The sequence below is a fragment of the Eucalyptus grandis genome, chromosome 6 (genome assembly GCF_016545825.1).
Source record: "Eucalyptus grandis isolate ANBG69807.140 chromosome 6, ASM1654582v1, whole genome shotgun sequence".
Classification (NCBI taxonomy): domain Eukaryota; kingdom Viridiplantae; phylum Streptophyta; class Magnoliopsida; order Myrtales; family Myrtaceae; genus Eucalyptus; species Eucalyptus grandis.
Window position 1 is genome coordinate 1,710,736 of NC_052617.1, and position 12,166 is coordinate 1,722,901.

Genomic DNA, 12,166 nt, shown 5'->3' on the forward strand with positions numbered 1-12,166 from the left:
ACTATGGCCTTCACTAGAGCAGTAAATATTTAATATATTAACGTGCATTGTCTTGATATATAGGGCTCTGTTTATTTCCCAAAAAATCACCAATTTAAAACATGATTCTAAAAATAATAATTTGCATTGCTTACAAAATAAATAAATAAGTAACATCTTTATGATAACAAAAATGATTAGGCAATAATTGTCATTAATAATGAAGATATCTTCCATTGCCAAAAAGTTTAAACAATACAAGTAATTATTTCTAGATAAATATTTACAAGTCGTTATTTTTCCGTGAAACAAACACACTAGTGAGATTTAAAATTCAACCTCTTTCATTTTTATTGTCACTGGCCCTATTAGTCTCATATTCTCATTCTCATTATGGCCATCGAGGACCTTTAGCCTTTACATGGGGTCAAACCCACTACCGGGTAGGTGCCGGTAAAATTCATGCTCTGTTAAGATCATTGTATATTTGTTACTATCAATAGGTTAACTAATTCTCTAAAGATCAATAAAAAATAGTATATTGTACGAACTGTGTATCCAGTTATATCATTTATTTGTCTTTTTACTCGCTAGGATTTCATCTGAGGCGTTTTGAGTGTATGTTGGAAATTTTACTGACAATAGATTTAAAATTTGTTATGTGTAGACTAATGCACAAACTTTCTGTTCATGCAATGACTTGACAACTAAATTAGTAGCTTAGGATCGTTTTATAGAAGTGACTACTAATCAAGAGAATGACAGAAATCAAAGTGACTTTAGGATTATTTTATTCACAAAACCAACCATCACGTTGTTTTATTAGTACGAGATATATAATAGTTTAATAGAATTAGGGAATAATAAATAAAATTTCATAAGAAGTCATAACGAATCACCAAAATTTGGAAAAGAAACTATAAGAGAAGAGGACAAAGAAAGGCAGCACTCAAAAGAAAATATAGAGGCATAGGTACATATTTGTTGAATGTATAAGTGCCTATGAATATATGATTCTATTAACCTCTAGAACAAGACAAGCGTGAGCTAAATCCTAATATAAGCATGTAATTACTCCAATCCAGGGATGGAAATTTCCTAACTAAAATGATAACAATGAGAAACTAATTGAGATGAAATACAAAAAATCATGAAACTAATGCATACATGTAAAAGGGTTCCGACTGCTCCCCGTCAAATCCGAACCAATCGTGACTCGGCGCCATCAAGCCCAAACCAACCGGGTTCCATTATCTGAGAAAACAAGCCGAACGGTCTCCTCGAGGACTGATTCACCCATTATTAGATATTAAACACATGCAACCCCCATTAAACACTTAAGGCGTTTTGACAAGTAAACACGAACAAGTGTGCATGCCCCATCAACTAATGGCAAAATCAAGCATAAATGAGACCAAAACTCATTGCGAATCACGCGATGCGCAGCCAACTAATTCTGGACAGAACTAGGTATGATCATTCTCGCACTAACAAGACGCAATAATTGACATCCAATGGCCTCAATTCATCTTTTAGCGACAAATCTTCAGTTTATAGATTCATGAATAACATCAAATGGTAATCGCGCTGAAAATCGTAAGGATCTTCCACTTGCCGACATGCACAAGTCTTTTTTTTTTTTTTTTTTTTTTTATCTCTCTCTGGATGCTTTATGTCAAAGTTAGTTGAACCATTTTCAAGATGTTCTAGATTGCTCTTTGCAAGATTGTCAAAATTTAAGGCATACAAATGTCAAAGAACATAGGCTGGAAAAATCTCTTCAAATGTCAAAAGCATAGGCTGACCAAACCAATAAAAGACACTTCACGTTTATTTGTGTTTCCACCAAAAAAACTGGCCAACTTTTAGATTATTATCAAGGTAGACTTAATCGATGAAAGCAGAATTTGGTCATTTATGAATAAAATCATTGGCAACTTGAAGAGAAACAGCAGCGCGTTAGTAAAGTTATTGACGACACAGAGCATTAAGTTATCGATTAGAATCTCAAAGTTGATCAACGAAGTCATCAATATCAATAGCAAGCAATTGATAAGAGGATAACCTTAGGTTGATTATTTTTCCACTATTTTAGGATCGTTGTAACTTTTCATAAGCGCTATCAAGTTATTTCTTTTTCAAGTATCCATTTGTAACCTCCATTCGATAACAGTTTGCAACATCTGTTTGTGATTTCCCTTTGTAATCTTCGTCGATAACCGTCTATTTGTAATCTTTGTCGATAACCGTCTATTGTGGGCTTTAAATAGCCATATCGTACTCTTCAGAGACCCTCCACACAAATCAAACAAATTTACTATCTTTCCGTATCTTTACTTTCTTGCATTGTAATTCTACTTTCCAGACTCACATTGTCAATTTAATTCCAACATATTTCTTAGCTGTAGCTTTCAGATTCACGCCATACGTATCTTTATTCTGAGTATTGTGTCATCGATTAAATTCTAGCATAGTATATATGTTTATGTTCTTAGGTTGTATAATCAATTAAATTTCGGCATAGTTTGTGTAGTCCTGTTCTAGTCAAAGTTAGAGTTGGTGCAAAACATTGTCTCCTTCAATTTAAAAATCTAAAAATGACTTTCAGTGAAAGATATTTTGTCGCAAGAAAAATTCCAACGAAACAATATGGTAACTTTCATAGGTAGTACTAGCTTTTAGGTAATTCACATCCATTATAAATGTTTATAAGTCAAACATACCCAATAGAAGACACTTCATGTTTATATGGTGTTTTTTTTGTTAGTCTCTGCTTCACCTACTGCAAACTTTCGAGGTTTATATACTTCATTTATACATGCAGTCTTTCCCTTTCGAGTGATTGTCTCGATTTGCCAATTCCATGACACAATCATGGGCAAACTTAAGTCTGTTGGGGCCAATTCAACGGAAGACGTGATTGCCACCGTCGACTTTGCTCAGTCTTCTCTAAAAGAGAAATATGAAAATGATAAAATGAATACTATAAAATCATTAAAAAAAATGATTATTTGCAAATAAACAACAAAAAAATCAGTGATTTCACCTAAATTGTAAAAGCAAATCTTTTCCCAGGTATCACTTTGTAAGATAAATAATTAAAACTCGATGTTGTTAATTTTTGGCCACCATCGATTCTCATCGACACTTCTACTTCTCATGCCACTCGCACTGCTTGAACATCAAGTTGCTGCGGAGGGACGACGTCGGCATCACGGTACGCGCTGGCATCGTTCCGGAAGCTGCCGGAGGACGTGAAGGACAGCGAGTTCATCCTCGGCCACTACCTGCGCCAGCTGGCCGCTTGCCAAGGCCGCCTTCAGCTTGTTCCGTTAGCACAACGAGACGCTCTACGTCTGGACGTATGGATGAATGATGCTTTTTTAGTTGTAGTTGTTCTTTCATGCAAGGCCATCTTTGTTCATATTTTCTTCTTGAGTTCATTTTTATCCTCTTTTTTTTTTTTTTTTTTTTTTGGGTGATTTGTGGTGATCTCTTTTGCGTCCTGTGTGTGATGGTGAGCAGGCATTTGATTGGGTTTCTGGTGTTTCTGATATTGACGGTGGCCAATTTTGTGGACGTGCCTCAGGTGGCGGATCTTCTCGGCCTCTTCTCAAGGTGCGTTTTGTGTCATTCAATCCTATACTTGCGTGGACATTTTAGTGAGTCTCGGTAGTATTGAATCAAACACATAACTTCTGTAGGAGTGGGATTCATAGCTATACATATATAATGAGGAATTTGCCAGTAGCAGCCCGATCTGTGTTGATTGTCATAGCTCAATTTCACTGTCTCGAGTGTAATCTGACATGAGGCTTGTTGGTGCAAGTTATAACTCACTTGAGAGCTTGCTCAATTGCTCCTTTGGCAAGGATGTTTTGAAATACCCTGTTTTCATCAAATCCTCCATGACCAGCTTAAAATTGTCGAATTTCAGTCACAATCAGCTAGATTTGAACTGCCGGTTTATTAGCAGAATGGCATCTTTAATCTGTACAAGTCAATTTAGTATGGTCATATTCGTGGCTTGCTACCATAATGAGCAACCCGGCCATTTTCATAAGCCGACCATTCTTGCAACTGGCAACTGAAATTGCCATTAACCTTCATTTTCTTCTGGTGCTGTATTGAAATTGCAGGTGCCATAGATAAATAACTCAAGTTTGTGAAATTAAGTGCAGGCACATTAAATTAAACTCAGAAAGTTGGTTTCATAGAAATATACAAGGGTCGTGCTCGCCATGTTCATTGCTGTTAAATTTCAGGAGTAGTCGCCTGACAGTTGAGACAGTCTTTGTTCAAACAGCAAGTGCCAAATTAAGATGGATGGCAATGGTCACCTGTGATTTGTTACCATGATGGATCAAAGTATTAGTAGAAATTTCCGTTCCTTTCAAACAGAAATTAAAGATCCAATCCATTGGAAAATCTCTTCTCTGCTCCTGGTAATACAACTGGATTCAGTTCACTCTCAATGGATAATCATTTTCCACAGTGTGTGTCAAGAAAAAGTTCACACGTGGTGCAGCTCATAATACACTATTGCAGAATGCTTTGAAAGTTGATTGCTGCTAAGATTTTCTGAACCAAATCATAGTGGTACATAGCTTTTATAGTAAAGAGGAGTACACTGGTTGTCAAATTGAATTTGAAAGTATCGGCTTGAGCAAGCTAGGTAGTTATTCAGTTAGTGCTCTGCCCATTCACTTTCACCATTTTGGCCTGCTCTCTCCCTCCGGCAGACAGGATTGAACCATTTTCTATAAATTGTGATCTGAAGATTAGACTCCAACAAGTATTTCCATAGATTATGCAATGGCTTCATATGTAAATCCACTCGTGCAGGTCAAACTCTACTCGTGCAGGAACTAATATATCTTACTCAAAGGAATTGCTTTTGGTAAGTGGGGTGCCAATGGTGTTTCATTCTGAATTATGAAAAGAATACTCTCTTTTGAAGTATCAGATGCATCTAACACAAATAGTTTTCAGGGCACAAATTCTTTGGTGAACTTGAATCAGATAACAGAAGAAGAAATGAAGGTTGGTTCACTCCAAGCGGCGGTGACACGGTGGCCATTCTTCATCTTCTTAGGCGGATCCATGTTCTGCCTCCTCTCGAGCAGCATTTGCCACCTTTTCTCATGCCACTCACACTGCTTGAACATCCAGCTGCTGCGGATGGACTATGTGGGTATCACGGTCATGATCATCACCTCATTTTCCCCCCCAATCTACTACATTTTCCAGTGCGAGCCCCATTGGCAACTGATCTACCTTGGTGGAATAACGGCGATGGGGATGTTCACTGTCATGACACTGCTAACCCCTTCTCTTTCTTCTGGGAAATTCCGGGCATTTCGAGCAATGCTCTTCTCGTCCATGGCGTTTTTTCGGTATCATACCTGCAATCCATGGCTGCATTGTGAATTGGAGCAATCCCCAACGCTCCATCACGCTTGCTTATGAGTTGGCCATGGCGCTATCTTACATTACAGGAACTTTGTTTTATGTTAGCAGGATTCCTGAGAGGCTAAAACCGGGTTGGTTCGACCTTGCTGGTCACAGCCATCAGATATTTCACGTCTTTGTGATCATGGGTGCCTTGGCTCATTATGGCGCTACTCTGTTGCTCTTACAGTGGCGAGATAGAGTTGGGTGCAATGGAACTGTGTAACGATACTAGAATTTGTCAAAATTCGATTCATTTCGATTGAAGAGAGTGTGAGCTATTATTTGCTGGGGGTTCGTGATATTACGTTGTTACTGTGTGTACACCCCAAAGCAAGAAGCCTCAAGGAGAGTTGGCGCTCCATGACAGAGGAGATGCCTCCATTTATAAAGAAGTGGAATGCTCATTATATTTGTTATATACTTCTCATTATCCGTGGATAATTTGATTTTACAATGTGATCATATGCGGGTAATAATCTTTTCTAGTTTCATGTTATTTTGAGTTGTTTGCAAGATTGGTGCTCCATAATTTTATTTCTTCTACTATTACTTGTCCTTTTTCGCTGAAGAGTACTGCTACCGCTGCTGCCGCCACCACCATGATAATAGTTTTTTTAACCGGTGTATCATCCTCTGTACAAAAGAAAAAAAAGCTAGAGCAGGAGGATGGTGAATTATTTTGTACTTTGTGTGGTGACTGTTAAGAAGATAAATTATGAACCAATACAACATATATAAGTACTAAGAGTCTGCCTAACAGGGTTCAGGAAAGAGCAACAAATGTACGTAGATAGAATCTGCAGGCTTGGAACTTTTTTTTTTTTTTTGGTAAAGATAAGTAATATATTGATTTTGCAAGAAAGAATACAAGAGGGAGGCCTGGCACTAACAAAAACAGACACTCAAGAAGACAAAAGTCTAGAACGAGTGTAAGGGTGCCATGGTTCCCAGAAAAAAAAAATGAGCAACAACAACAAAAGGAAACAAAAGACAACAAAAACTAGAAAACCTCCGTCAATACAAAATAGAAGGATGGATGTTCCAGCTTCGTTGTAGGCGTTGAACTTGCTCCAGCCCATTTGCAATTTTTTCATCTATCAAAGCTCTGCGACAAAGAAAAAAAAAAGTGTCTTCAAGAAGCATGAGCTGTGAAGAATTTCGAAGTCCAAGAAGGAGCCGCTGTTAGTAAGAAAAGAAACTCAGACGATCTAATTTGCACTTTTAGTGAAGCTTCGTTCCGGCAGTCATGCTGCTAAATCTCCAAAAAAAATCAGCTACCTTTTGGAAAGGATAGTTAATAGCCGATCTGGCTTTGCAAAATCAGCCATACGACATTTCATCGAAGTTAAAGTCCAAAAACGTTGAAACACATTATCAAATTGTTTTACAAGCCATCATAACCAAGCTCAAAGGGTCATGAAACGGAGGCAGTAAGTTCTACTAGTGTATCGTAGAAATTCCCAAAGAAAATCAGAGAAGCACTTGTCAATATGAGATAACAAGTCACATCCATACTTTTTCTTTTTTAAGGTTATTATATCTGTCACCACAATAATCTTTCCCTTCAATTCACAACAAAAAGAAAATCCAATGGTACTCATGTCCAAATTTACAGGAAAAGATGGAAAATACAACGATCCGATGGTTCAACATGCATAGTGGAGAATCAAGATGTGTAAAATTTGCAAGCACGAGCTATGCTCCGGAAACAATGGGATATGCTTTCAAACAAAACAAATGCTAAGTTGAGATAGTAGGAGTTTAAGTAGACAAAAACGGCAATGGAGAAAAACGATGACCCCAACGAATGCCACCATGTATGATCATGCGAAACTCAAGAAGGCATCTTTCAAAGACTCATCCTCACCATCTTTGTCAACAGTTGACGGTGTTCTTGGATCATGATTTAAGCTATTACAACTTATTAATGATGATCCACGGGGGAGAGTTGTTGCCTTTGTAACTTGCTTTGTCAAAAATTCTAAATTGATTCTCTATCTCGTGTGTTGCCTATCGAAAGTGTGTATAGCTATGTTAACTGTGGAGGAACCGGACAAGGTAACTTGTTATTGGAAAGGTCCAAGCTCTCTATATTACTTTAATCCGAGAATGTTTTTAGAATCAATCCCGTCAAATGAATACACGATAGAATTAAGAGAGATAATTCGCCCAAATAATCGATATTTAGAATCGAGAGCTACTGTCAATTGAATTTTGATTAACAATTCAATTTTTTCTTTAAAAAAATACTGATATAAAAAAGAATAATAGTAGATAATAATTAAAAAATAATAAGACAGCCCAAAATCGGATAGCTATAATCGCGTGCACTAGAGAATTGGAGAGAATGAAGGAGAATCGATTCTTGCTCATAAATGTCACACCATTTCTTCTAGAACGCCGACGTGGAATGATTTGCACCGGAAATTTGGCGTTACTGTATATACACATTTTCAAAAGAATTTGTGGAAGGGGGCTCACACAGAAGGCCTTTGCTCTTGTTGATGTCCACGGTTGGAGCAGAATTTTCTGCACGAATGGAGTTGAGTGTCCGAGATTGTAACGTGTTCGCTTTGATCTTTGCTTTGCTCTACGTTTTTTCTTCTCCTCGCCTCTGTTCCCGTTGTTTTCATGTACTGCACCGGCATAAAAATCCCTTTCTCATGGGAATTTTCTATGAGGAAAATGAGCGAGAGTCACTGATGTGCAAATTATCGTGTCTCTAGTAATGTACTTAATGCATGGTTTGCAATATTGAGATTCTGTCCTCAGGGATGGCCGAAAGTGGCAGTTGATTGGTGAACGTCAGAAGTGGTCTCAGATGGAGTCTCGTTTGAATCCTTAACGTGAAAATTTAGATGAATCCGGGGGTGACGAACATTAAGTGAGAAAGTGCGGATGTTCAGGCAAAGAAATAGAAATAAAAAAGATAATGAAAACGGGTATAAAAAGAAGAAGAAGGGCATTAAAAGATGGGCTTAAACGCTGTCGTGCTCAAAATGGGTTTAATGAGGATTGGGCTGAACCCGTTTCATATAGATTTGGATTCGATTGGTCTCTAGGGAAAATTGGGCTAAATTCTAGGAGCTGAGCCAAAATTTTCTTTGAAGCATCTCAATGCAATAAGCCCAATAATCTGTCCATGGCCTGGACGCATGGGATTGCAATCCGCCGCCCATACTCAGATCGGGTCCAAGGGCCCAACCCGAGTTCCTGTTTTCAGAAAATAAATACAAATTCAAAAAACAAATGAAATTTTTATTAGAGAAATAGGCCTTGACTAGGTTGTTAGATTTCGTTATTAGAATTAGTTTAGTTTCATTTAGACATTACACGCATGATTTTCTCTAGTATAGGTGAGGGAAAATTTGTTTTCCTAGGAAATCAAATTTGATTTGAAACAAGCTCATGGGGTTGTTGCTGTGGCTTACTAACAAAGCCGTTTTATATTATTTTCATATGTTGTGATTTGCATGCTTTAGCTGAATGGTTAGGTTACCTCTTTTTAAGGATTACAATAAACATTAATAAAAACATCATATGGACATTTAGGACACAAATGATAACAATTCTATTATTGGAAACAATTTTTGGTTACAAATAGATTTTTTATTTATTTATATTCCCTAGACGAGTTTCCGAGTAAAAGTACAAATTTGATAATGACACACAATTTTTTTGTTCTCCAAATAAAATTCATTTGATAGACCTCCTTAAATATCCCTCTTGCGGGCAGTGGTAGTGAATGGCCAATGGCGGTTGGTGGACAATGGTAGGAGGCAGTAGGCAGGCGGACAAGGAGAAGAATTTTTACTTCTCATTTTTGTTCCAGAAATAGAAAACTAGGAAACTTCTACTTGTCATTTATGTTCCAAACCTATTTTTGGGCTAAAAATTTGTTTTGAAAATAGAAAAATGAAATTGTTTTACCAAATGGATTTTTGTTTTAAAACCTATTCCCAAGAAAAAAATAGAAATACAGAGAAATAAAATTGTTATCATCTGTGCTCCAAGTAGGTGAGAATCTTAGAATTCATAATTTTGTAAAAAGATTGCATTGACGCCTTATATGACAAATAATCAAGTTTAGATACCGAAATAACACATAGCTATAGTATAAATAACACATAGCTATAGTCTTTGTTATATGCTTCTCATTATCCATGGATAATTTGATTTTACAATGTGATCTTATGCAAGTAATAATCTTTTCTGCTATCAAGTTATTTTGAGTTGTTTGCAAGATTGTCGCTCCATAATTTTATTTCTTCTACTATTACTTTTCCTTTTTCGTTGAAGAGTACTGCTGTCGCCAGCATGAGAATTGTTTGTTAACCGCTACATTGTCCTCTGTACAAAAGAAAAAAAAAGCTAGAGCAGGAGGATGATAAATTATTTTGTACTTTGTGTGGTGAATTTTAAGAAGATAAATTATGAACCGACACAACATATATAACTACAAAGAATTACCTAATAGGATTCGAGAAAAAGCAACAGATGTAAGCAGATAGAATCTGCAGACTTGGAACTTGCTTTAGCGAATTCACAATCTCTGCATCTATCAAAACTCTGTGATAAAGAAAAAAATAAGTCTCAAAGAAGCGCAAGCTGTGAAGAATTTGGAAATCCAAGGAGTCGTGGTTAGTAAGAAAAGAGACTTAGACAATCTAATTTGCACTTTCAGTCAAGCTTCATTCCAGTAGTCATGCTGCTAAATCTCTAAGAAGAATCTAAGCTTTAGCGAAGACAATAAGTAAGGGCGCGTTTGGTAACAAGAATAATTTTTATCGAAATGTATTTTTCTCATTCTATTCTCATAAACAATTTCTAAATGAAAGAACACGTTTTGTAACTTTGCAAACTTTTTATTATTGGGATAGAAATGCGTTTGATAGGATTCTTAATTTTTTTTTATTTCTTCTAATTTAACACTTTTATTATGTTTTATTATTTTTCTCATTTTCTCTTTGGCCAACCACGGCGAGGCAAGTTCCGAGGAGTTGGCTCACCTCGTGGCCAGGTGAGCCTCAACATTGCCTAGGTGGCATGAGGCCGACCTCACCCTAGCCTAGCAAGGGAGGCTAAGCCTCGCCGTGGCTCGACATCATCGAGGACCGGCAATGTTCCAGCGAGGTCGCCGGCCCTTATGTGGCCACGCCAAATTTTTCACATAAATCGGGTTGACCAATTTTTCACATAAATCACGAATCGGATCTCGGGTGAGAGATCGGATTGGCAATTTTTTTAAGTAATTGTGAGTCGGATTTCGAGCTCGAAAATTGGACTGACAATTACTAGTTTCAAGGCAATTTCATATCATGGAATTTCAATTTCACATTAAAAGGATAATTACACTAAAAGATAAAATAAAATAGCAAAAATAATAAAACAAAATAAGATAAAAAAATACCTAAATTTTCTTTTGCTTTTCTCTTTTTTTTTTTTTTTTTCTCAAAAAAAGAAAAGAAATGTCTGGTCGGTCTAGCGAGGAGGAGTGTTGCCGGCGAGGATTCCGGCGGGGGCTTCGGCGAGGGGGTTGTCACGGGTCGGCACGGGCTGCGTCGCGGCGGCGTCGGGGCGCTCGGATCACGGGCTTCACCCGGCGGGTGCTGCGGGGACGGCGGGAGGCCTCGGGTGGCCGTGATGAGGAGCTCCGGCGTTTGGATCGGGCTGTTGGGCGCGATGTCCGGCGAGAGAATCGGATCGGGCGCGAGCGTCGCGGCACGGAGCGAGGGCGGCGTCAGATCTGGGTCTTCAACGAGGCTCGGCACCGGCGAAAGGGAAGTGTCGAGCTGGGTCCGGGCCTTCGTTGTTGGGGACCTCGAATTTGCGGGCGGAGGGACTCCGGCGGCCGGATCTCGGCTCGGCTGCGGCTCGGTCACCGGTGGCTTAGGATCGACGGCGGAGACAGATCTGCAGGGTGAGTCGTAACGGCAAGGATTGGCGCGGCGTCCGGGGTTCTTGTTGCGGGCGCGGGCGAGAGACGAGGCGGGGGCGGCGGTCGCGGGCCAAAGCGAGGTGGCGGCGTGTCGTCGAGGCTCCGGGGGCTCGGTGTCGGGGTGGCGCAGGTCGTCAGGGCTTGTGGGTAGAGACCGGCGGCTCGAGCGCTTGCGGACGAAGATTGGCGACGGCGGCGGCGAGGTTCGACGGCGACAAGGCGGGAAGGCCCCCATGCGGGGAAGATGAACAAATCGCGCGGGGGGGTTTTCTTTTCTTTTTTCTCTTTTTTTTTTTCTACTTTTCCTCTCTCCACTCACTTTTTCACCTTTTGCTTTTTTTTTTTTTTTTTTTACTGACGGAAAGGACTCCCTTTCCCCCAACCGTGCGTGACTCTTTTATACACCAAAAAATGTATCCTTGTGGTATATTTCATTGCCAATTTTGCTAGTATAAAATTCCATTGAATATATCATTTCATCCCGCCCAATATTTTTTACATATTTGATAAAAAAAATTCCATTTTTGCGCAAGAATGCATCTCTCAAAGTGTATATTACCTAAATCTATGAAAAATCTTAACAAAATATAACAAAAAATAAATTTGCCTAAATTATATGCCATGTGGTTATTTTTTTATTTTTTTATTTAGCAAAAATCAACTTAAAAATTTAGGTGTCAACAGCTGCCCCTGTTTGAAGGTGAGCTCGCAGATGTTGCATTTAAAGACAAATTTCAACCTAAATTTTGGTCATGCTCAAGCAATGAATGATTTTTGTTGGAAAATGAATTCCAT

The 12,166-nt window shown here is 38.6% G+C and overlaps 2 protein-coding genes across 2 annotated transcripts; one reads left to right on the forward strand and one right to left on the reverse strand.

Annotated features, from left to right (window-relative positions):
- Nucleotides 1-1,417: 1,417 nt before the first annotated feature.
- Nucleotides 1,418-5,851, forward strand: LOC104440513 (heptahelical transmembrane protein 1). The gene is given in 6 exon segments (XM_039315835.1): nucleotides 1,418-1,449; nucleotides 3,167-3,310; nucleotides 3,505-3,597; nucleotides 4,825-4,879; nucleotides 4,972-5,367; nucleotides 5,369-5,851. Coding segments are annotated over 6 exon segments (1,008 nt in total). The 3' UTR covers nucleotides 5,657-5,851.
- Nucleotides 5,852-8,513: 2,662 nt separating this feature from the next.
- Nucleotides 8,514-11,606, reverse strand: LOC120294901 (proline-rich receptor-like protein kinase PERK2). The gene is made up of 3 exons (XM_039315836.1): nucleotides 10,987-11,606; nucleotides 9,904-10,002; nucleotides 8,514-8,646 (listed from the first exon to the last, which is right to left on the reverse strand). Exons 1-3 carry the CDS (start codon nucleotides 11,604-11,606, stop codon nucleotides 8,514-8,516), a joined length of 852 nt encoding a protein of 283 aa, XP_039171770.1.
- Nucleotides 11,607-12,166: the final 560 nt, after the last annotated feature.